Source organism: Gallus gallus, chromosome 4 (genome assembly GCF_016699485.2).
Source record: "Gallus gallus isolate bGalGal1 chromosome 4, bGalGal1.mat.broiler.GRCg7b, whole genome shotgun sequence".
NCBI lineage: Eukaryota > Metazoa > Chordata > Aves > Galliformes > Phasianidae > Gallus > Gallus gallus.
In genome coordinates, this window is record NC_052535.1 from 32,199,046 (window position 1) to 32,225,827 (window position 26,782).

Below are 26,782 nucleotides of genomic sequence, written 5' to 3' on the forward strand. Positions count from 1 at the left end.
GGTCGAGAGACATTCCGTTTCATGTTTGATGGTTATCAAAATAATGTACAAGAGCTGCTCTGAAAGTAATGCCTCCCGTATTATTATGTTGGCTCACAACGTCAGAGGCAGATATTGGTGGTATGGCAGCAGAGGTTGAACCTTCCCGCCACTATTCCATTACATTTTATTGCTGTGTGACAAATGTCAGCAGAGGAGCAGTCTGGCAAAATGGTCTCTGACACGTGAGTGAGTGTGAACCAAGGATGTGCCATTGAATCCCTCCAGGAGGAAAGAATTGCATCCATTGACATTCACTGGTGCTTGCTGAACATTTGAGGAGACCAAAAAGTGGACACTGATGGTATGGCTGTTTCAGCAGCAGTGACAGTGGGCTACCTCCACTGGTGCAGATTTTTATTTGCATGGCATGTAGGTTCTTCTTCATTACTGGTGAAAATGCATAACTGTTGGTAGTGACTGTGTTGAAAAAACAGTGTTTTGTAGCTGAGAATTGTCACTGTCATACAGTGTTCATTGTATGTGTTATAGTTTTCATGAAAATAAATAGGAGGCATTACTTTCAGAGCAACCTATGCATTAAAGTGTCCAACAGAAAAGATATGGTTTCAACCATTGGATTTTTAAAACAAGCTTGCAACGATTTTACAGCTTTTTTTGCAATGATGATGGCCACAATGACAGATGTCTCCAATGCAGACAACACAACTTCTTGCTGGGTGACAGACAACATTAGCAAGACTACACTAAAACTAAAATTCAGATAGAATAATAGAAATGACATCAAAGTGGGATCACAGAAAGCCAAATGAGTTCTAGAAGTTGCTTATCATTAAAACTGACAACCAAATCTGTTTTCTTTAGGAGAAACACAAACATCAATAGCCAAATCACATGCTGGTAGAGGATGGGTAACTCTCAGGAGTCATATGGTTAAAGAGAATATGTTGTGTCGGTTTTGGACAGGCAGCTATAACAGATGACAATCAGACAAGCATTTAATTCTTCCACTGAACAGAATGCAGAAGATAATTTAGAGAAAAGAAACTAAGAACTTTCTAGGCTGAAAAATACTACATCCCCAGAGAGTTATTACAATAGAATGCCGAAAGACTATAAACTGATACGAAATATGGAAAAGGTCTTGATAAGTGTTGAAACACAGAATGCCTAAGCAACAGGATTCATCTAAATATAAAACTTGCTACTTACATTTTTTGTAGATGTGTGATTTTAAAACTAGATTTGAAAAAGGTAGAATCTAAACAACTTAGAACTTCAAAATATTTCTCTGGATGTGAACTTCATGGAAATAGCTCATACCAACATAAATCGTTGACATCAAAGTTGTCTGATTTGATGATATTAGACAAAATCATTTTGCTTTAGAATTCTTTTTTGCCTTGGTTTAAAGAGTGAGTGAGTGGTTTTCTAGAGGGTTATTCTTCAAAATATATATATATATATATATATCCATATTGATCATATGACTGTTCAAGATTATGCCAGCTAACTTGAGATGGTTGTAAACATAAAAAATGGTTTACAGGAACATGCAATGGGGCATTTTAAATAAAAGAATGATGTTACTCAACCTACATAGTGGCAGAAAGAAAAGGTTAGTTTTGCAAACAAAGAAAAATTGAAGAAAATATTACAAATTAAGTGGCAAGCAGATGACAGCATAGAATAATCATACTGAGGCCATCATTTTTACATATTTGTCTGGAGGTGAGATCTAAGTGCCAGTGTGCATGAGTTTCTATATAGAAGAATAACATTAGATGCTCCTTTGAAAATACAACAATTTGACAACAATGGAAGCAAGAAGCTGTTCTCGGACATTTTTAAACAATTCAGGTCAAATTTACATCGCTCTTCCAATATAAGATAAGAAACAATATAAACTCTTTTATTTCTCCAAGAAATGAGACTAATATACACTTACCTATAATAAAGCAGTATTGGAAAAATTGTTATGCTTTGATAGTATGGATAAAAATAACTAAATTCAATGAAACTTGTATTCTATGTATTAATTCTTAAACTGGATATTAGAATTATTCTCCTTTTGTAATTATTAAATGAGATGTTTGAACTCATTACATTCATTTCCTTGTCAAAAGATACTGGAGAATGGGTGCAGCAATTATTCAGATTTATTCCAAAAATTATTCCTGTTCACTGTATATAAGTCTTCTGCTCTTTTTCAAGATATACTACAGAAATCTATTTTTGCATATTCTGCATGCTATAATACATATCCGCATACATTTATACATGCATTCTACTGTGCATATACTAAAATATAATACAAATACTGTAACATACTATTACATTTTAATAGGGGTGATAGTTAAGTCAGTTTATACAATCCCTCTCCTAAAAGACAGCAAAATGTTCAAAGAACATCTGAAATCTAATATTTATCTTTCTGATCAAGGATACCGCTATGATAAAACTTCCCATGTTTTAGTGGAGAACAAACTTTCTTAAACCATGTAAAAGACATAACTTTAGCAATAAATGATGAACACTTAATTTCTCTCCCATATTCTGTGCCAGAATTCTTGAACATTCTAATAGTTCCCTAATCATATTTTCTGGTAATTCATTCTTTTTCTTATTGATGATCAAAATATCCTACTCAGTGTTCTTAAATTGTTACCTGTCAAAACCAAGATTAATTATAAAGTGAGATCTCAGTGAGGTCTGTCCTGAGTTTGGTTCTGTACAGTATTTTCATTAACAACTACTAAGATAATAGAATAGACACGAATAAAACTTGTAGATGACACCACAGTAGAAGCAGTAATGAGCACTTTACAGGAGAGCACTGAAACTCAAAATGATCTTGATAAATTGGGGAAAAGAGAAGAATCAATGAGAAAAAATTCAATACAGAGAAGTGCAAAGCACTAAACTTGGAAAGAATAATCAAGTGCTCAAAAATGGGGGGAACTCTCTAGGCATCAGTAAAGGCTGTTAAGGAAGATGACAACTCGAATAGCAATTAACAAAGCAATTGCAAAGAGAGAAGATGTCATCCTATCTTGTTTATCAGGTACATGATATTCAGGCACACAAGATGATGAAATTGCTCCATCAGAACTGATACTATTGCATGAAAAATATTAACAAACCAAGTCTCTAATATTTATGTAAAAATGCAAATTTGCTGTAGTGACATCAATGAAAACTTACAGGCAGAAAAATATACTGTTTGATAAGATTGTCTTTCTGGGCTTGAAACAGGCCAAAGTGCTATGATAGCACATAGGCAACTCAATGCAGTCCCTCTTACAGTGACCCAAAGTTGAGTTTTTATTACAAAGAGCAGGAAACAAAAACATTCTAGGTTTCAGTTGAGAGGTAATGCCTGACAAGTTTGTGATTAAGCACTTCCTCTGGGCCAGCATTTTCCATAGCAAGTCCCTCTTCCTTCATCTCCAGCTTATTTGTCCCAGAAACAGTCAGACCAGCATAAGCACTGCTCTGTGTTCCAGAACTAGGTGTATGGTGATGAATAACTATTGCAATTGCATTATACTTTCCACACACAACCTACCACTGAATTTACAGTGAAAGATATCAGCCTGTATCATGTCTGATGATGGAGGCTGGCACAGAAAACAAGTCAAACGTGAGTACTTGGTCAATATCAGCATAGTCAATTTTATCATTCAAATTTTAAAATTTCCCAACTTTCATTAAAGCAGATTTGGCAATGTGTCATTAATTCCACAGTTTATTTGTATTAGAATAGTGCTCTGGAGCCCTAGTCACAGAATAGGACCTGAAGTGTCAGATTCTAATACAGATGGAACAAAAAGGTAGTCTAAGATTTTATAACTTATATATCTAAGAGACAGACACAAGGATATAAGACAGCATTAGTTTGGATACCAGGCAGCAGTGTCAACATACTACTAGCTCAACTGTTGTCAAATGTTCTGCGGACATTGCAGCAAAAAAAAAAAATTAAGAAGAAAATTTGTTTCTCTGATAGTTGCATTGTTGTTCCAAAGTAGGTTTTTTAGAATAATTCTAAATTCAATGCAAAAAGTGAACAGACATGAAAAAAACACTCCAGTAACTAAATAGGTCATTAGTTTTACTTAGGTCTCAACTTCATTATCATGACATCTTAATAAATCCATAATGATGGACTATTGTCACTGTAAGAAAGAAATATCATTTTAATCATGTTAAAACAAGGTTGGTGGCTGGCCTAAAGTACTCTGGGCTGTGCGGGTAACCTAAATTGAATTTCCTGTTCCGATTTGCCAGCCCGAGGGGGAGCAAAATTATGATATGCTAACAGAAAAACACTCAAAAAAATTAAGTTCTAAAGCACAAAATTTGCCTTCTTCTAAAGAAAAAAAAAAAGAGAGAGAGAGAGAGAGAGAAAAAAACAAACACAAACTTATGTTTCTATACATATGGGAGGTCAGAAAGGATGCACATGGACAAATACTGATCAGATAGCAGTTGGATCCAGCCTCTATGACCCTTACATGCTCATTGACAAATGTTCCAGCTGTTGTGGCATATCTTTAATATTTTAAAATCATAATAATTTGTAATTCTTTTGAGAGGGAATCAGAAGTCAATGAGAGCGGTATACAGATTTTATTTCTTTTTGCCACAGCTGATGATGAACAACCCACAGTCTTTAAAGTCTAAAGTGATCATTAGATGCAATTTTTGTTTATCCTTGATCCAGCAACCATTGCATAAAATAGCATTTTTTAACGCATTTTATTAATGCATCTATTCATTATCACTAAGTTACTCATAGCATTCTTCCACTGTGGAATTTCAATTTCTTGATGTTATGTTTGACTTAAATGGCCGTAGTAGTAGCCTATGTCTGTCTCAGGGCTCATTACCAGAGAGCTGTGGTAAACATTATTGAAAAAAGAAAGAAAGAAAGAAAGAAATATCAGTGTATTGTGTTCTGCCAGATCCACGAGGGCTGTTATATCTTTATTCCTATTACAGTATTCATGGGTTTCTATTACTTGTCCTGTAAGATTTTGTTTAATGAGAAATAAACAGGTTTAGGAGGCTATTTCCCATCAGTGATTCAGGAAGCATATTTTTCTTCAGAATGTGTACAATATTCAACACACAAGGGTCCCATTCTGTAAATAACGCCTTTCTGGCATCACTGCAAAATAAATTGCCATTAAGTGTTGTTTATTTTTAACAATTTATTCATAAGATGTCACAAATATGAATCACAGTGGAAAAAAGTTGAGAGGGAAAATAACTGCAGAGTGCATTGGGCAAAGCTTCAGTGTCATATAGTGCCATTTCTAAGCTGAACCTCCAAACACAAGAGATTTCCAGAAGTTCCAGTAACAGGCAGTAGTTATCATGGAATGGCTCAGTGGAACCAAAAAATGACAAAGGCTCAGCATGAGCCAAGCTCTAAACCAAAGGTTGTGATGAGGGAGGTCTGAGATTGCTCTGCTATCCTGTGTGAACCTCATGCAAGGAACCATTCCCTGGAGACCTCCACTCTGTCTGCAGATGGAAAGGGAATGGACATTGACTTTAATGAAGACATATTACTTCGACACATCTGTTAAAGCTCATTGTTTTGCACTGTCATTAGTTCTTTCAAATCCAGCCAGATACAGTCTACAATCTAAAAGTGCCTGTAAAAAGTTTAACTTCTGCTAATATATATAAGTTCAAACAGTATTTGCCAATTAGCCACAGAATTATACAATGGTTTGGGTTGGAAGGGACCTTTAAGATCAGTCAGTTCCAACCCCTCTGCTACAGAAAGGGACACCTCCCTCTAGACCAGGTTTCTCACAGCCCCATTCAGCCTGGCTTTGAATGCTTCCAGGAAAGGGGGCATCCACAATCTCATTGGGCAACCCGTTCCAGTGTCTCACCACCCACACAGTAAAGAATGACTTCCTAATATCTAGTTTAAATCTACACTCTTCCAGCTTAAAACCATTTCCCTTCATCCTTTATCTACACGCCCTTTTAAAAAGCCCCTCCCCAGCTTTCCTGTAGGCCCCCTTCAGGTACTGGAAGGCCACTATAACGTCTCCTCTGAGCCTTCTCCTCTCCAGGCTGAAGAGCTCCAGCCATCTCAGCTTGCCATTTTCAGTACTCTGGTAACATACATATATATACATATATATGCATTCTTAAATTCAGAGATGGTTTACTTCAATGCTGCAAAGACAGAACTATCAGCCACAGGACAAAGCTGATATAAACTGAGGTGTCTTGCAGGCAACGATTTAAATTCAAGAAGAATACACAGTATTTCATATCCTTAGCCTAAGCACTGAATATTTTGTATAAACACATGACTAGTTATCAAGATCACAAATTTGAAGTGTAAAAATCTGTATTTTTGGTACAGGCTGCTTAGAACAGCCAATTGCGGAGAAAATCCTTACTATGTTTGTATTTTATTTGAAAACACACCAATGATCAGGATGCTGCAACTGTGAACAGTTTGCTTCTAACAAAAGGTACCAGGATCAGCTAACAAGTATGCACCTGACAGACATACTAGTTGAGTATTAATAGCAATATAATGCCAGTAACCACAGAATGCATTAAAAAAGAAGATACTGCTGTAGGACTCCTCAGCAAATCTAAAGGCAGAATAACTAGAAGTCTCAGTATACAGTCTAAATGCATGCAATGGTTTACTGAATTCCATGTAAAAATTTACCTAAACAGAACATACAGCATTTTCAGTCAATCAGAGGAGAAGAAAAAAAAAAAGCATTCTACTACATGAAAAATGTCTATAAATATTTTTCAGAAATACTGAGTATGATTTCAATGGATACTTCAAATATAGGGCCAAAAATAGACTGGTTAATTATCTCTGATTTTCTTACATTGTTCAAACAAAGCACAGTGGTGTGGGGGTGAGGCTTTCTCTCATCAGAATGAAGCAGCAGAAAAAACTTGTTTTAAATATGACAAAATATCACCACTATCTGCATATGAAATCTAAAAAACTCTGGATTATGATGTTAGTTTTAAATGGCTTTTTCTTGAAAATGGGAATTAAACCTCACCACTGACCTAAAACCATTCAATTAATCCTGGTCAGTTTCTCAGTGAGCAATGTGTTAGCTAATAACCAACCCACTCACTTTTCTTCCCACTGCAGGAAGCAAGATATATACAGAAACATCTAGAGAACCATCTTTGATGAAATTCATTTGACCTAAAGGAAATTCAGTTTGTTCCCCAGAAGGTGAAGAGCAGAATTCTAAAGTAAATCACAAACATGTTTTTCTGTACAAGTCTGCATTCAGCATCAGCAAGTCCACTCCAGCTACCAGTGCCTGCTTTAGTTCCTAAAAGTGTCGTCATTATTGTCATTATGGTCAAATTGCTGTACTAGTTTTTCTTACATAAGCACAGTTATGCAAAACAGTATGTCTAGTAGCCATCCATAATTTTATTTTTTTCTCTCTTTCACCTGATGTTTTTAATACATATTGCAGGTATTTTACAATAGATAGTCTTCTTTCCTATTTCAATGTTGTTATATAACAATACCTATTAGAATTTCCCTACAAATATTCTTGCTTTATTCCAATAATTTTTACTATCTTCAGTGTCTAACTTTTACAAAAAAATAAACTGCTTCAAATAAGCAGATCCATACTAAATCAGATTTGTAGTTATGTAGGAGTGAAGTAATTAAAAGTCTCAAGAGAACACGTAAAATAAAAAGTCTCAAGCTTTTACTGCCTAAATTATTGTTAGCCAAAGATAGTACTCATCTTTTCATTACTGGAAATGGAAAGGTGACAGGACATTTAACAACGAGGTACTTATTTCCACAGACCCTGTTCCTTGAGCAATAAATAGATTCATTAAAAAAAAAAAAAAAAAGTGGAGAAAGAAAAAAAGAGGGAAGGGAGGGAGAGAGGAAAGAGAAAATAAAAAATACCAAAAGAATAAAATGAGACAAAAATTTTAAAGAGAAAATTTGAATCTTTTTATATTTCCTGTGTTCACAGTAAATAGTCACAAAGCAAGGGCACCTTTTCTCTTTTATAACCTTCACTGGATCAGTAGCATGGCCATATAAGATGCAGTAATCACCCCAAAAGCTCCGAACAGTTATTACTAGTAGATCTCTCCAACACTCTGCCTACACACGTACACACCTTATCTTTCCATTCCTAAATAGGCAGTTTGATGGTATTAGATGCTCTGTACAGGCACAGGAGACAGTTGCATCAAATCCATATTAAGAAATTCAAAACACTCAGCCAATTGCAGTCTCTTTCCTAAGGCAATTTAGCAAGGTTATACTCTGTTAATAACTTATCTTCAGAAATAATGACATTTGTATTATAAAATTGAGAAAGAGAGGGCACTTTATAGATAAGTGCCATTTATTCAAAATGCTTTCATGTTAGAAACCATTTTATGGGTGCCCTTTAGACATTAGCACATCTCTACATTTCAGCAATTATTCATCATTTACACATCCATAATTTGAGAGTTTTAAACTTGAAATGAGTAAGAAGCTCACACCCTGCTTCAAATGGGAGAACCAGTCTTGATAACACTTCATACCTACGAGATTCTAAATAAATTAAATAATGAGTGGGGAAGCATGAACCTTTCCTAGTCTGACTGTGAACACAGCATAAAGTAGCAATAGTCTCCCAAATCTAGGATATAAGACAGAAATCTGTCTCACAGTCACAAAATCTCCTGTTACCATAGTGATGGGGACTGTACAAATGACTAAAAATACCTGGTCTTATTCACACTGTCTTAGGAATGTGACCTAAATGACATGTAATACATGATTTTCCATCATAAATTAATTGCATTTACTAGGAGCCAACACTGAGAAGCAGCATAATGTGCAAGTACAACCTGTGGTCAGACACTCAAAGAGATCACCTTCATCTCAAAGATGCAGCCTGAACAGGGAGATAGCTGGAAGACAGCATTATATATATATATATGTCATAAAAATAAATCCCATGTAGGTCATTAACAAAGCAAAGACACCAATTAAACATGGTCTTCACTCACTAAAGGAAGTATTTCAAAAGCATTCTTTCAAAATGCTGATATATGTAATTAATTATAACCTTCAAAGTTCACCACCTGCAAGAACCTCCGAGTTGAGGTGGATGTCAAACTTAAGAAGACACAGAAGTAATATAAACCTGTGTTTAGATCAGTTTTAGTTCACAGCACCTCCATATGTCATAATAAAACAAAAGCATGCTACCATAGAGGAGAAATGGGTAATAGTATCTCCCACCTCACCCTGTGAGGTTCCCAAAGAGGCTACCTCCACAAGTCTTACCCAGAAGCTGCTGATCTGCAGTAAGAGTATTGCAGGTTCCCCAACTGACTGCCCCGGGAAAGAGAAAAGACAGAAGGAAGATGAGACTCTAGTTTTATGTGAAGGGCTTAATTTATTACCTTTTTCTTTTTTTTCTATTTTTAAAGGGCAACGTTCTCCCTTTTCTATTTACAGTACATTATATCTTGACTCATGACATCTTATTCTATTTACATTCATCTATTCATTTGTAAACATTTTTAAAATTTAGTTGGGCTGTGTTGCTTAAGAATGATGGAAAGCAAGTACCACTGACATTACAAAACCATGAGTAAGGCAAGTGTTTTTCCTGGAGGCACCTGCAAGTGCAGACCTGCTACAAACTTTCTCTACATTCTCTTCCTACATTTCAAGATAGTATGGAATTGAGTCCAGCATTGTTAGACACAATGCAATTCAACAAAATGTACTTTATTTTTATTTATTTATTTATTTCAAGTATAAGAATAAAATGATTCATTTTCAAAAAGAGCATCAACTATGCTTTTAAGAACAGGAGCTTCATTATGCAATGAAAACAAATGACTCAAAATCCACATGTGCATTTGAACTTTTTGTACCATTGCAAAGCATTTTTAAATAACTACTTGCCTGGAAAGACCAGCTGAAAGATCCGCTGTACTCCACTGGCAGGTATAAAATATCCGCAGTCTCTAAAAAATTCAGGTAGATGACCTCTGTCCATTTTTTGGCCAAACACTCTCTTGGAAAACATTGCTTCATAAACTAAGAAGAGAAGATGCCATTAGATATGTATTTCCAATATGCTATTAGGCACCGATTTTTCTAGAAATAATTTCTTTAGGATCAAGTTAATCCATTTGATAAACTAAGTATGGAAACATAGGCCTATGTGGACATCTGATGATTGGGTAGCTTGCTGCTGGCTGAATTTTGCAGTAAAGTGAAACTCACATCATCCTTACCAAACACCAAGGGGAACACAGATAGGTTGAAAGAATTCTCTCCCTATATAAGAATTTCTCAGCAGGGAAAGCTGATGAGCTAGTCCCTGCAAAACTAGGCTCGTAGGAAAGAGGCTGAGGCAAGTAGATAATTATAGTGGTTCATACTTTTTTTTTATTTGGCAAACATGCTCAACCTATCTAAAATAGTATATTAAACTGTTGCCCCTAAAAATTAAATGCAGGTGAAAAAACTCCCAGTGTAAGACGCTGCCTTTAGTAATGTCATAATTGCCAAGGACAATTAGAAAAAACAGAGACATATACATTCAATTATTTTTTTGACAAACAATATATTTGAAAATATAGCTTAGTCAAATACATTGACTCAGAGATAGGTATTGTGTGGTTAGTTTGCACTGCTCAGACAGGATAAAGTATGAATTAAAAATGGAAATCCTTAGTCATCTATACTTTGAGGTCCGCAGCTGATCTACCTAGCCCACAGATTTTTTTTTCAAAATTGGTGTCTCTCCCTGAGAGACAGAGGATATCTGTCTAGTTAATTTGCTATCTATTAATGGAACTGATAATTTTCCTCTAAGGGTTAACAGTAATAGATCAAATTACATTCTATGCTATGTGTGAGCATCTATACCGTCTGTTTCTGTCTTCATCAAAGAAGAGCAAATTAATGTCAATTTAGCATTCTAGAAAAACAGGATCTGCCTTTTAAGTCAGACTTTGCACTCTAATTTTTGAAGACCATAATGACAAAACAACAACAAAAGACAATATACTGAGCTGCAATATCCTGTCATATCTACAAAGATGCTTTGAAGGTATAACATTAAGGCTTTCTGTTAAAGCACCAGTGACAACCATTGAAGAGCATTTCATCACAATATGAAGAGCAGTACAAATTTTTCAGTCAGCCAACATCACCCAGTGTGTTATGAACTATTCAGCCTGGAAAAAAGATACACTTTTTCAGGAGGATGTAGACTACATTCTCGGAGTTAATTAGTTTTATTGATATTTTTTTCATAAAATATGAGGGAAAAAAAAAAAACAACCTCATTTATGTATATAGTATGTAAAGTATATACATATATATTTCACATGTGGTGATAGGAATACAAGACCTGTTTGTGGAATTTTGAAGTTAACACTGAGGCTATATCATAAACCTCCAGAAGGTATTTTTTTCCAATGATACATTAATTACACGATTTGCATCAGAAGTGCATTTAGAGGGAACTCAAAACCTACTCACAGAACATCTTCAAATTAAGTATTAAAATCCTCCTTCTCTGTGCTCAAACAGAAAACTTTATGGATATAGACTCAAAGGACTGAATGAAAATTGGAATAAAAATCCAAGTAATTAATACATTTCATGCTCAAAAGGTGTAACAATCAATCAGAATCAACTTTCAGTTTTTAGCAGGTAGTATATTTTTATTTCTCAGGAATGCTTATTTATAGTAGAAAAAAATAAAGCAGCACATCTAAGTTCAATGTGATGTGTTGTTGTTTTGATGCACAGTTGAAATCTCAAACTAATTTTTGTTTTCTTGGCTTTTTCCTACCAGGAAAGCTATTCTCTACTGTATGCTCTCATCTAATCTTTCTGTAATGCAGCAGCCACGTCTTCCTCTGGAAGAGGAATTTGAAGGGCAACAGATTAATTTAAAAAGGAAATTTAGATTATATTTTGCAGTCTAAACTATTTTTTCTTTTCCTTAATATCTTCCCATATCCTTTGGGTAATAAGAATTACACAAATATTAATATTCAAAAGAATTCAGAAGGCAGTGAGCAGAACATCTGGAGTTAAGGAACAGGCACCTTTGTTATTAGTCAACTATTTCCTTTTCTAGGTCAAAATGAATTAAAGGGGTTAAGTATTAAGACAAGTATGATGGTACTCAGTTTTGCACTTTCTTATATACTATGTCATTATAAATCCTCCTTCTCGACATTACATGATATTGCCCATCACTTAACAGTTAGTAGTCTAAAACCCACATCATGTTGACACAACGATAATAATTATTAATTTTTTTATGAAGTGACTGCGAGAGTATTCAAACTAAATCCTACAATTCTGAAGTCTTGGAATGATGTCTCAGAAATGCAGCTGTCCACAAGGGGAAATGAAATCTGCCTTGTACCAAAAACCATTTATAAATGATTGCGTTGTGGAATATTACTTAAGAAGTGCCAGACTACTGGAATTAAGATATGGGTAATTTTGTGTTAAATACAATTACTTACATTTTTTCTTGTCCATCCACTCCTCTAATTCAAAATAATGAAGTGGTGTAGACAGATCCAAAACACCAGCTCGACGTTTAATGCGTGCCATCATGTTACGGTAGCACTTTACAGCTGCTAGTAAGGATAGCCCATGACTTGCTGACTGTAATTAAAGATATATTTCACTTTCATTACTGTAAGAAACAAGTGAAAAGTGACTAAAAAAAAAAAAAAAAGATGAGGAGATGGAACTGAGAGGTATGCAGCACATAAGAAAATTTAAAAGCAAAACAAGAATAAATTCCACTGCTGTAAACACATGGACAGATATGTGAAAACAATTACTCCACAGTGCTGATACAAATAGTCCATTCTGGAGCTGATTAGATAGAACTATTGGATAAAACTATTTTTGGATAAACACATTTTATTACAAATTACAAAAGTAGGTCAGGAACTGTGTGAAACAGAAAATACTATCTACAAAGTCTGGGTGGAAGAACAAGGTTCTGTATCTCAGCAGAGGAAAAGTGGAACAGTGAACTTGGCAAGGTGAGAAACTTTATGTTCAACATTTGTTTTTTGATTAAAAGTATGTCATAGGAGGAAAAACACATATTTGTCTCCTGCAGCCTAGAAGTAGATATCAAGACATGTAGTTTTACCTCACTGTTAATTATATCAGCAGCAAAAACTACTTCTCCTCCTGTATATAAATTGAAGGAATATTTTTAAAGGTTGATGATTACCAAATAATATGACCTGATTTTTACCACCTATTTTAGGATTCTGGAAAACTAATAAAATAGATAGTTTAATGAATGACTCAGTTCCTACTTGACCCACTTAGTTCAATGAGATACAAGTTTTCTTATGGCATGCTTCTCAGACAACGGGCTTAGACACCGCTCAAAATATGATATCTTAACTGAAGTTGTGCAGCCTCCACAAGCACCCAACCTGCAATATGCATAAGCTCTTCTAACTTGATATAAACTCTGAGATTGAAATCAGAAATGTGTATTATGGCATTGGTGTTACATCATTTCTCAGGAAATGACATTTCATTTAGCAGTATTTGCAAAAAAAAAAAAAAAACAAGAAGAACAGTAACTACACTGTAGAATCCACATTTTTTGTTCAGTAGTTCAAGCATAAAACAGAGTTGGAGGAAAAGAGTGCAATAACGGTCTGCTATCCGTAGCTTGTTTACCTCAAAAACTGCAAGCGCTTCAATTAACAATACAATATGCATGCATAACAAGAGTATTTAAAGGCAAAAGGATCATAGGTCACAAAGGCTATTCTATTCTAAAAATAATTGAGAGAATTCTCACAATCAAGTGATAGAAACAGGTTCCAGCAGAGAACTCACTATCACTGAATTAGCTCTGACCTTGAAGGTACAGAACAGTGATGGCAGACAAACTAGCTGAGCACAGTTCATTTTTTTTTCCATTACCAAATAGTAATAATTCTTACACTACTAGAATTTAAACAGTACATGGATTAAAAAATCAAAACATTACCTTGAGCTTTACTCTCTTATATGCCCTACGTAAAAGCCACCCTCTCACATATCTTTGAATGCAAATGACTGCTTTAAGTTCTTCTCTATTGCTAGGATGTTTTCTACTATCACAAACAGCTTCAGAGATTTCTGGGTGAGTTACATTCTTCTTTAGCTTCTTCTGGGTTTGAAGGGAAAGGCATTTATCGCTGGAAATTAAAGTACAGAAAATTTGTTTTTCAGTTTGGTAGAAAAATGTTTGAACTACAAATCAAAATCCTAGTACACAAATTTCAGTTTGCACTTAAAATAATTACAAAATCACGTACAAACCTTTCACTTACGTGAATAGCTTGAAAAGACTGAAAAGAAACTGATGGTGATTTACCGTTTACAATTACAGAATTATGAACCAAAACCATCCAAATAACAAATGTTTTATTACAGATGCGTAGATCTGCTGAATTCCCATGCTTTTGTAAATGATAAGGATTAACTTACTATTTTAAACATTTTTAATATTTGTAACTCCCATTCAAACACACAGCTTTTTCCATCCATCCCAGGAGTATGCAAAAATCATACCTAATGTAAAAAACACTTTTCTAAAGTAATGACTTTGTGTCAGGCTAAAAAAAAAACAAATTATGTTTTAAATATATGTATCTCTTACAATGGACACAATATCTCTAGTAGATAGACACCCTGAAACTCTTAATTATCCCTTCTCTCTGAATGCTAACTTTCATAGCTTTTATGAATGTGTTGGGAAATTAGTCAAGAAATTTTCCATTAAATTAAAAAAAAAAAAACATTTTACAAGTACATAGAAATGTATTGAAGTCAATCCTTTTCATAAGAACATACAAGGAAAGGCTGTATTAGAGTTTTTCCTTTCAAAGTAAGATAGCAGAAACACCAGACCCAACAAGGTACCAAATAACCTGAACTGTATATGTTTCTGTCAAAGAAAAATAAATAAAAAAAACATTTTTAACCCAGAAATATACCAATTTTGTCTTTATTAAAAACAGGACCCCCCCCCCAAAAAAAAACAAAAAAAAAAACAAGAAATGAACTCTCTAAAGTGGTTAATCAAAGCACTAGATTTTGCATTTGACGCTATGTAACTGGCAGAAATGTAAACTGAAATATAGCTGAGGATTTTTTTCATCTAACACATTCAGAGCTTTCTTTCTTTCTCAAGGAAATAGTCATTTTTATAGTTAAGGTCATAAGTAACTATATGTTGTAAAGTCAGCTGCAGTTTTACTTACTACATCCAGATTATGCCAAGACTAAACCAATCTGCTTGAAATATAATTTGACGGGAAAATGTTTTTTGATGCCTGGTCTTAATTAAGCAAGGTGTTAATCAGATAAAAACGCTTGAGATACAGAGATCTGAGCGCTACTCAAAATCTTGTGATTCTATTTGCTTGACTGGATTTTTATTTTGTTGTTATAATCATCTTTTGAAGATGAAATGGCTTAGATGATGAATTCCAAACTAGGTATTTTCTGGTGTTCTGCAGCACTTTCTCCTTCTAGCTAAGAGCCTGCAAGACTTTTAATCAGACCATCTTTTTATAATTAAAAAGTATCATTTGTACTTATTCATCATTTCACTTTGTGCCACAAAGAAAAATCTGTCCTATAAATCTTGATGTCTCCACTGGCTAAAAAAACTTCCAGGTACTTCATATAACTTCCCAGCATGGGACCACAGTCTCACCACTCACAACCTGATACAGCCTCTGTATCTTCTTGCAGTGAAGAAAAAATTCATCTATCAGCTTAACTCAGCTCTATACCAACAATATTGATTATTTTCCCCTGAAATTATAACAGACAGCAAATTTCAACTTGCTTGCAGGGTTTCAGAGAAACTGCGGTTTCTTGAGTTGCACAGGGGATGTAATGAGTGGACTCATTTCCACAGCCATTTCTAGACAGGTCTAGCCAGTTTGCAGGTAATGTGTGTGTAATTTACTGTGTCAAGCATTAGGATATCCAAGGACTACACAGCAAAATTGATCAGATCCACTGTCTTCAAAGGCCAGGGACATCATTATGTCGGATGCATAAGAAGGGAAGTACCTGATTTATTAGATACATGTGCATAAAGAATGCACACAATATATCTATTGGTTGGGGGTTTTTTTGTTTTTGTTTTTTTTTTTCCAAATTTTGAGAAAAAGGTTATCAGAGATGATTACCTACATGAGAGGGCAGGTCCCTTTCTGTTAACTTACAGGAAGAAAAATTTGAGAACTTTTCTTGGCACTGTCATCAGATTTGTATTTTAGATACGGTTTGATTTTTTAAGAAAGCCCTCAAATCACTACATAAGTTGGTATGGAGAGGTAGGTTATCTGTGGAAGATAGGGCACTCAAATGTAAGGAAAGTAAGTCTTTCTAACACCAACAAATATTAAATTAATGTTTTTTTACGAAAATGTGTTTCAGAACAATTCTGAGTCTGGAACTACTTATTCTTTTTAAAATCATTGTAACAAAAAATATGGAAGATATGGACAAGTGTTTATTTGAAATATCAAGCATACAATCAAGTCTTCACTTAGGTACAGCAGCTGCCTGCACTACAAATGTCTTCGTAAAATCAAATTCATCCTGCAGAACTGATGGCAATGCACTGACTGGATCTTCCTACTGAATTATGCATGTGGCAATTTTTCTATCATCTCACAATTTAATTTCATGCAATTTACATATGCTGATTAATAGTGCAGTGTAAAGATGTATTTAATATAATCTGGTACTGGTGTGTAAATAATGTCCTGTATTGGTACTTTGTACTTTTCTTAAAGATTAACTTCAGTTAATCTTGTATACAAGTTACACTGTCCTTTCACTTATATATATATATATAACATACATATCTATATATAACATATATACAACATATATATAACAATATATATATAAAACAAAAAACGCATACCAAACTACCACTTGCTTAATGCAATTTCTATCAGTTATACTACCTCTAAATGAGTTCTTTTATGATCAAATTTGTTGTTTTATTGGAAGAAAATAGCTAGACAGGGAAAAAAAAAAGGAGTGTGTTTTATTTAAAGAGTGTTTAGAACATTCTAGGTCAGAACAAATACCAGGCATGGTGTTTGAAGAGGAATTTATATCAAACCATCAGTTTCTCTACATTAATATATATTTCCATCACTTATAAATTGCAGTTCAGATATTGCTACTAATTAGTTTTGGCTGATACTGGAGTATTTTGTATGCCCCATTTATAAAAGCTGTTTGCCCATCTGTTAATAGGTTGGAAGTGATTAAAGGACACTTATTTTGGCTGTTGCAAAGGCCAAATCATTTTAAAGCTGCAAATATGTGACAAACTCAGCTAAAGGTTTGCCAAGTTCAGGACCTGATTTTCCTAAAGATTTGTGGTGTCTGCTTCTTCCCCCTCCTGCTTGAAGTATCTTTGAGTCTTCAGTATACAAATATAAAACTTCAGCCTAGTAACGATAGGCCACACCTGTTAACTATCTGAATACCTATGCCTTCTCTTCTTCCCTATTGTTTCATCAATGCAAATAAAAGAGCAGAAAAATGAGACGTAGGTGGATTCAGGTAATATCTGAAGAAAGAAACAAAAAAAGTAAAGAATTGTATGAAAACTATAGTCATGTGAAGTGAGCTGGCAATTAACAGTACAGAAAAACCTCTAAATAACAAGAGACTTGTGTGTGCCATTTTTGAGATAACTGAAGCCTTCAGTTTCACCTTCAGAAGAGTATTTCAGTTACATATTTAACTTAAACAATTATATGAATAAGACTCATGCAAAGAACTGGAATAACTTCTGTATAATATTTACATTCTACGGCCTAACTGAAGGCAAATTTCACATACTAAACTATATCCTCTTCTTTTTTCACGTAATAACTTGATGCTTTAAAGTATCAGGGTTAAAACAAGCTGATCCTTACTCCAGGAGAAAAGTAACAATGGAGATGTGAAAAGAGTTTTCAAACAGATATTCTAACAGCAGTTGGTCTGAAATTCCCTGAATTACTTACTCTCTAACTGGATTTCAAAGGTAATATCAAAGGGAAAAGACCAGTTACTAACTCTAGACTTACTTGCTTCATCTGCAAAACTAATTTTATAAATGAGCAACATGAAGTGCTACCGACGTACATTAAAGACATACCACCTTCATTGTACTTCTCTAATGGAAAATCTGTCAAGCACTTTCTTTAATGATTATATGTCTTAAAAATTCAACAAATGAAAGGATTATCACTGAAATCATATTAATCGGCAGAGGATTAACAGCCTACTGTTGAAAGACTTCATGAACTGCAATAGGAGACGATCTGAAATAAAAAATGCAAAGAGCTCTGCACATAAATAGTGCAGAAGAACTGTAGAGGTTGAAGCAGAAAAAGTGAAAAAGGATTGAAACAAAGACTACTGATGTGAATAAAACCTTCCAGTATCAAAAATAAAATAAAACCCTAAGAAACATGCTATACACTGCAACATCCTCACCACCTGTGTACAGTTTACTCATTTCCTTTCTAAGTTTCTGTAGCCAACTGTCCTCTCATTCTCATGTGTAATTTCAATCACATTTAGATACATTATCTGAAATGTTTTTCAAGAATGAAAGACATTGTTATTGACCATTCTGAATCTAATGAAAGACTGAGAATGAAGTTTTGGCTTCCTCCTGGTACAGTTTTCTTTAATGGTTAGGAAGAGTTTATAAAAACCTTTAACTGTACACAGCACAGCATTAAAAATTGGGATGCACAGATATATTGTTCTACTTTTCTTGTCTGTAGAACTATAATGAAATTGTGGCCAGGCATTTCCTGTTACTGAATGACCAGAGATAATTTCATCAAACCTAATACAGCAGCTATCCATATTCATGCAAACACTTAAGGATGTGTTTGACTTTAGCTTTAGTACAATTTTAGGATATGCCTGAAGTTAGTTAGGAACATACTTAAAATGCCATGCTGAATTGGAATAGAGGCAATTGTATGCTTACCTGAGCTAAAGTTAAAATTAAGCATATGCTTAAGTGTTTTGCTGAATACAGATAGAGCACTGAATAGGAGCCCAATGATTACTCAGAAGTGTCAGTATGTTCTTAATCCAGAAATTACCACTATACAAATAAAATCTGAAGATATGCATATACATAATCAATGTATGGCTGAGTAGAATTTTGATGACCAACTAATTACAATTCTTGCAGACATAAATAGGAAAGATGATGAAACACTGCTTAAATTCAAAGACATATCCCAAATTATTCACTCAGGATGTTCACAGAAGACAAAATATGACTGCAAAACAAAATGGATGTATAAAGAGAAGCTATAATGACAGACACAACAGCTTTAACTTTCAGCTGAAGACAGTTTTCAACATTAGTGAGCTCAATTTAGCTGATCTTATGGCTTGGTACTAGAATTTGCCCAGTATTCTGAGTACACAGCGTTATTAAAAAAAAAAAGTTCTGGTTCATCAGACATTGTGAACCAGACCCAGAATCATCATTCTGAGGTTTTGCAACTTAATGACATTGAAAATCTGTAAATGCTATTGGAAATAATGTAAATGCATGACTAAGACCCATTCATGCTTCCTAATTCCTTTGTAAGTTTCAATATGAATTTCAATAAGAAAAAACATTGGAAAGTACATTTGAAAACAAATCAGTTTCATCTGCCATTTTAACAGGAGATTAATAGGAAAAAAAGCACCTCAACTTTTTCCTTTCTAGTTTACCACCCGGTGCAGCACATTTCTTTTTCTTGGTTTGGAAGTCTATCTGGAAAGACAGAAGAGAAGAAAGATCTAGTGAATTAGATGGATAGGTACTCCTTGTTTACCTACCCTTTGTTCTAATTATAGCATTGTCTCATCTAATCAGTACAAAAAGACACAAATACAAAATGTTTTTTCTCATGGAACCACTTGTGTAGATGAGTTTTGTTAGTATTTGTTGTGCTGTATTCCTGCTTTGGCTAACTCTTGAAAAGAATACATTCTCTGGTAAAAGAAAAAAACAGCATATAATGGAATAACGTAACTATAACTCATCTCAGTTGTCCTTCTCTAGTATGAAATATGGCTTTTCTCATATATATTTTCATGCTGTATTTACTGATGATGAATATCATATACCGTTTTTACAACCCATTGATTCAGTATCATGAGATGTAACTAAAATGTAACTGAGCAGCAATAAAATCTTGAAAGCAGGGGAAAGGCTGATAAAAAATAATGACCTCTGCCAATCTCACACTTTACATTTCAGACACTTTTTTTTTTTTTTTTTTAGGACAGTCTGATTGGCATGCAATATTAAAATATGCACACACGAGGGATGTAGTAAGAACTATGTCCTGATCAGCAGCCAGCTACATGAATGTTTTCTTGTTCTTAGTAAATTCCAACTAGATTATCAGTACTACAGATGATATCAGGAATCTCCCAGTCAGTTAAGGACAGCTGATTTGCACCTATCAAACTCACAGACTAGTCCTATTGATTCCATGCTACCATCCCACATATTATTGGCTACATCATGGTCCCTAGTCTTGTTCACAGAAACTACAGTCTCACATGTAACTGTGTACTAGCCTTGCCTATTATCTACTACCCTAGGTTCTACGTTGCTCCGTTCCTGTTATCTCAGTCCAGCTCACATGCTATTCTCTCAGCTCATGGGATAACACTTCCTCTGATTCTTCTGGTCTGATATGCTTGGCTTCTGTCATGAATTGTTACTAACTCCTGACTGTAGCGTCTCTTCACACTGCTATCTGTCTCAAGGCACACAGACATGAAGATGTTTTTTGTTCACCCCCCGAGCTGTTTTTCTTCCTATACACAACCTCCAACTATATTTTAGAGTCCATTTAGAGTGAATTTGAGAAAACTAATCAGAATAATTCTAAATTCTGAACTGTGTGAAAATGCCAAATTTAGAGCAAATCCAGGTATACGCTTTTAGAGTACTTCCCTCCACAAAACATATTCATTAATTTTGCAGTCACTAGAATGTTTTGATAAGCAAATAACAAAATATGATTTAGTTTGAAAAATCTTAATAGTATGTGCTAAATTAATGCTGGCAATGCATTAAGTATATCTTAACCACTCTTTCAAGAATGGTATTTAGCAAATCTACACACAGAGCCTAAATGCGAGACACTGATTACCATTTTTTAATCAAAGACTGCCAGTTTTAAGTTTGCACATCAGTGCACAGAATTGCATTGCAGATTTCAACCACTGAGGTATGGGTTACCCAAATGTTAGAGCAAAACACTTTTTTTTAATGAAGCTACTACACTTCAAGTAAATGCTATTAGGCCTGGCTCTGTACACCCTTTTATTTTGTTGGATTATCATCCATCAATTAAATGTTATCACCAGGGAGAGTTAAAATGAATACACATTATCAAGAATAGCCTTATTTAATTTCTGATTTTTATAGGTATGTGGTTCTTTGGTAATTTATTTAAGAAGTTATCTGTTATTACTGAGCAGCCTTGGTCAGTTTGATTGGTTTTCATACTATTTTACCATGTTTTGGTAAAACCTGTTTTTTACCTAAGAATGTGGATCCTAAAATGATTTCTTCCAGATTTAGAGTGGTTAATATCCATCATTTTATCAGCCCCATTCACTCATTTGGAAACCCTGTCCAGCATGTGAAGTGCATGTTGGCAGGTAGTCTACCTCTTAGTTCCTGTTGTGTAATATCAAGACAATGTCTAATAAAGCCACCATCAGTGATTTAATATGAAGATGAAACTAAACTTCTTGTGCAATTGAGATGTGAATTGATAATTTTATACAGTCTGAGTGTTAACACCAGCTGCTTAGGAGAAAATAGAAGAAAAAAAGTGGACATAGAAGTGAGATACACATACTATCTGCGTAAGACCTCAAGAGCCATTCTCCAAAAATGAATTTATGGGCAAAGGTCCAACAATAAAGTGATTTTGCACATTTTTGGGTATAAATGTATTAATTCGGTGCAAAATATATATTTGATGACTTTCTAAGTTGCTTCAAATATATCTTAGTAATGAGCATTAGATTTACCTAATGCTACAAGATATCTTCTGAGATATTCTTGGGTTCTCCAGCTGTGCTTATTGGTATGTAATGCTGACAAAGGAAATTAATATACTACAGAATATACAGAATACATGATAATACAGAATACAGAATACATGATAAGAATTTGCCCAGGACCAGATCTCTAAATATATCTGATATTAAAAAATCAAGTGTCAAACATATGTAAACATTGCTTAATTCAAAAATGTACAGTTTAAAAGATAACCTTTGATCTGCAGTCTGCTACATACAAAGCCTAATGAAGCGGGGAGAAAGCTATTTTTCACCTTACTTTCTTAAGTATTCTTTTTAAAGTATGATATATCTTACATTACTTTCTTAAAGTAAGTTGGCCACTTAGTTTGAAGTATGTACCCTTTTAACAGTAAGGAAAATCATGTCATCAATCCCTGAAAAGTAGAAGATGAGAAATATACACAAAGGTTTTCTTTGCAATCTGCACTTGCCATAACATTTGATACACTACTTTAACAAAAGAATCAAATGGCTTTATCTTCTCAGAATCTTCCACATAAGACAGTGCAGTGAAGCATGTGTTTGAATCGGAGTGAGTTGTTCTCACGTCACATTATGATGAGCCACTTGCCAATTGAGTTCAGCCTCCTGCCTCCTAATTGCAGAAGGAATTTAATTGGCTATTGCAGCAATCTGTACTCTGATAAGGTTGCTGAGTGGAGGAAAAAAGAGAAGAAAACAAAAGCTGGTTTCATTTGAAGACTGCAAATAGTATTTTTCTTCCACAATCCGGTTTGTGCCGGTCCACATTCTCAGTATGCAGACATCCTTCAAACAACCATTACTCCCTCTAGATTTCCCATTTCTTCCCGGGCCATCCAAAAGTTCATAGTTCCTTTCCTTTACTTCCCAAACCATCTTTGAAGTCTCCAGTATGTGACTCTTGTGGTTTAACCCAGCAAGAGGCTAAGCACCACACAATCATGTACTCCCCCCTCTCCCCAGTGGGAGAGGGGAGGCAATTAAAAAAAAAAAAAAGTAGAACTTGTGTGTTGAGATAAATCTATTTACTAAGATAGAGAAAAGCTATAACTCTTATGAATGTATATATAGGTTTATATGAATGTATATAACAAGGAATGCACAAGCAATTGCTCACCACCCACAGACTGATGCCCAGCTAGCCCCCCAGTGAGCAAAGAGAGCAAGATGAACTTCCACTCTCTTCACAACTCCTTCCACATGATGTCATACGGTATGGAATACACCTCGGGTCAGTTTAAATCAGTTGTTCTAATACTGTGTCCTCCCAGCTCCTTGGGCCCTTCACTGAGAATGGCCTTGGCTCTATACAACACCGCTTTGCAACAACTTTAAATATCAGTTTGTTATCAATCAATTTTCCCCTAGCAAACCAAACCTAAACATCATACCAGACATTCTGAAGAAAAAAATTCCATCCCAGCTGAAAGTAAGACAGTGGACCAGCAGCTTGTGCATGCTTTCATCTGAGGCTGCCTCACTCCCTTGAATTCAAAGTTTTATTCTGCCTGAGACAAGTGTGGCCTGCAATAAAGACCTTACTTCCACTTCACAAGCCACCTGTTATCTTCTTCACCAACCTGCCAACTTCTCTGTTGCTTCCCAGTCCTGCTGCTCCCCAGCCCACTGTGCCATCTGCACAGCAGGAATTCAGAGATAAACTTACCAAGTGTTAGAAGTCTCAGCTTTGTCTCAGAGCTGATGCTGTTTTGTGAGCAGAATAATTATTCTGGAATAAAAGTAACTTTTTATTTAAGAATAACGTCTGCATGGAAACCTACTCCAGAACTGGAGTAGGAAACTAATTTATTTGACTCTAGCTCTGCTTGCATGCTTCCTCTTTTACATGGAGACCATGATCTATTTCTGAATAGTTACAGTTTTCTTAGTAGAACAGGATAGATATGGACATAATAATTTCATTAATCTGCAAAAAGTATGAAAAATAATTTAAACATCAGTAACATTTCTAGTATTTTTGTAACTGAGGAGAAGCTAAATGCAGCATTCTAAAATTCGCAGTTCTAATGACTGAAAAGCCTTTTAAGTCTTCTGTGCCGACATAAAGAAAAACACAAACATAAAATACCACTAGAAATGAAAGCATAGATCACAGCATCCCAGAAGATGTTGAAGAGGGTTGTATGAAGCACTGGAAGAGGTGACTAGGTTGCAACCAGAGAAAAGATCTACCTTGTTTATTATAGCCATGGTACCATATAGCCAGCCATATGGTATCATGTCATAGAAACTCAAGATCTTAGTCCTGTTTTCAGGGCCCCATGAGGATGAACACTGTTTAACTATAATAAATATAGCGTAATCATTAGCCTAAATAGCTACCAATTGCAGTACAAATCAAGAGGCAGTAGAGAAATACAGACAGGTGATGTAACGAGGAAATAATTAATTTATTTTGATTGGCATGATACAGAACTGTCACGGTACAAGAACTCAATGGTTGTAACTATTGAACAGACAGTATGGTTAAGGTTAATCTTAAGAATCAAGAGAAAGTGCACTAAAGAGGTTGTTTTGGACTATCTACAAAGAGTTTCTGCTAAGCCTATCAGGTAGTATAGGAAAAACACCTACAGTAGCATGCTGGAACATTAAACCTTGCATCATTCATTAAACCTTGCATCATTCATCAATAGGAAGAATAGAAGCTGATCACTCTATTTTAAATCACAGATCATAGAGTGGAAAAGGATGTCTCACATTTTGTTCAATTCAGATTATTACGATATCCTGTCTAAACTGGTGAATTTGAACTCTGTCAGCCTTGAATCGTAATTCAGGAACAGCTAATTCACAGCTTGCTTTGAAAGAGCTTCAGATTTAAATAACTGTCTTTTATTTTATGTCAAGTGTAAAACTGTAATAAAGGGAAAATCACAAGCAAACCAAGCTATCTCAGTACTTAAAACATCGCTGTTATATCCCACCCCTTCCCAAGGAAAACAAATCAATAATTAAAAAACAGATATTATGGTGTGGTAATACCTTATCTATAACCCTTTCTTCCTCATGTACCTTTTTGGAAAAGATTTTATTAAGCATATCTTAAAGTTTAATGAACTACTCTTACTGGTTTTATTTATCAGAGAATACATAAAACCCACCTTAAAGAAACAGCCTATTCTTGTACATAGACAAGCAGAGCTTTGGGCACTTTCTGAGCACCCTCACTGTTTTACTCAGATTTATAAGACATAGCAATCTATGTTGCCTCTTCTCATTAATAATAACATACAGTCAGATATGCAAATATTCCGAAACATCATCTTTCATGCGAAATGTTGAGTAACAAATATGTCTGTGCATGACATGCTTTCTAGTCTTTCTTCCTCACTTCTTGTCTATATTTTAATAGCTTTCCTTCTTGCTAGATTAGGTACTATAGCTTATTTCATCACATATAAATGCCATGAATCATGTAAGTGTACTTGGCAACTCACCTACCAGGAGTACAGCTATTGTAAATAGAAAACTGACTAGATGTTAAAAATAATTGAAAGGATGTCCTTCAGAATCAGCTATAAGAACAACCTAACTCTACTGGCAATGAAGGCCTATCATCAAAGCCTCCTTGGAGGAGATATCCTAGCTATGTTATCTACACAAAGAAAGAGTACCATCATGTCTTTGGATCATGTGTTCACTGCAGGCTCACTCATGACATCAGAACATTTCAAGATTTTGTAGCTTAGTTTTGTTCTGTTGTAAAAAAATCAAGAGAGTCTAGTGCAGTGCCTAAGGATTCACTTAAGTTGCTGGAAAGTCATATAAAACACAATGTCCTGAATGAATCAGCACAGTGATTTTCAACTTCAGCCTACCCAAATAAACCCTTTGCAAGTTTGGTTTCAAGAGTGAGTAAGCATTTCTGCTTTTCTCATTTTCTCCCCACAGCAGATATGCTAGGCCTTGAGAAATTCTTCTTGACAAAAATACCATTGAAACTCATTTCTGGAGGAAAATGCTCCAGCTGGAGAGTTTCAGGGTTTGCCTGAAGGCAGGGTATATTTATCAGTCATTTGCTCCTTGTAGAAGAAATGTTAGCTTATTCTTGCTGGAATAAGAATTTTTTCCGTAAGTGCTACACTGTAGTCAGCCTTGTTTCCTCCTAATGCAATTGTTTTCAGCATAGCTAAAATGGCCTTAACATAAATTTAAGTCATTGTGATTGTTGGAACTCTCATTGTTAGCCTCTTAAGGTTGAACTACAATGTTGATAATCACATATAATTGGCAAGCTTTCATTTAGCTTTTAGTCACCATCAGTCCACCAGCTTGTACCTGAGACTAAATATGACCTCCTTGAGCATGCCATTAATATTGACAACAGGCTTCAGAATACAGTATTTTCATTGAATTAACTTCTAGAGACATGCTGCTACTGTGCCTGCCCCTGGAATCTTGTATCATTCTAACCGTTTAGTGCTGCTTAAGAAAATATCTAATGAAATATTAGCAGAATAGTCCTCCCAAAGCACATTGCCTTCAAAAATTCTATTCAATATTGCAAACCAAATTCTAGACTCTGTGTCTTTATGG

General features: G+C 34.8%; 1 protein-coding gene across 14 annotated transcripts in view; it reads right to left on the reverse strand.

Annotated features, from left to right (window-relative positions):
- Nucleotides 1–26,782, reverse strand: part of IQCM (IQ motif containing M) — a 184,443-nt gene that overhangs the window by 45,310 nt on the left and 112,351 nt on the right. For all 14 annotated transcript variants that reach the window (XM_040699165.2, XM_046941242.1, XM_040699157.2 and 11 more), the window contains 4 exons: nt 19,831–19,898; nt 14,079–14,268; nt 12,568–12,712; nt 9,974–10,108 (listed from right to left, as the gene is read on the reverse strand). In XM_040699165.2, the coding sequence (XP_040555099.1) occupies nt 9,974–10,108; nt 12,568–12,712; nt 14,079–14,268; nt 19,831–19,898 (538 nt within the window). The remainder of the gene's footprint in view (nt 1–9,973; nt 10,109–12,567; nt 12,713–14,078; nt 14,269–19,830; nt 19,899–26,782) is intronic.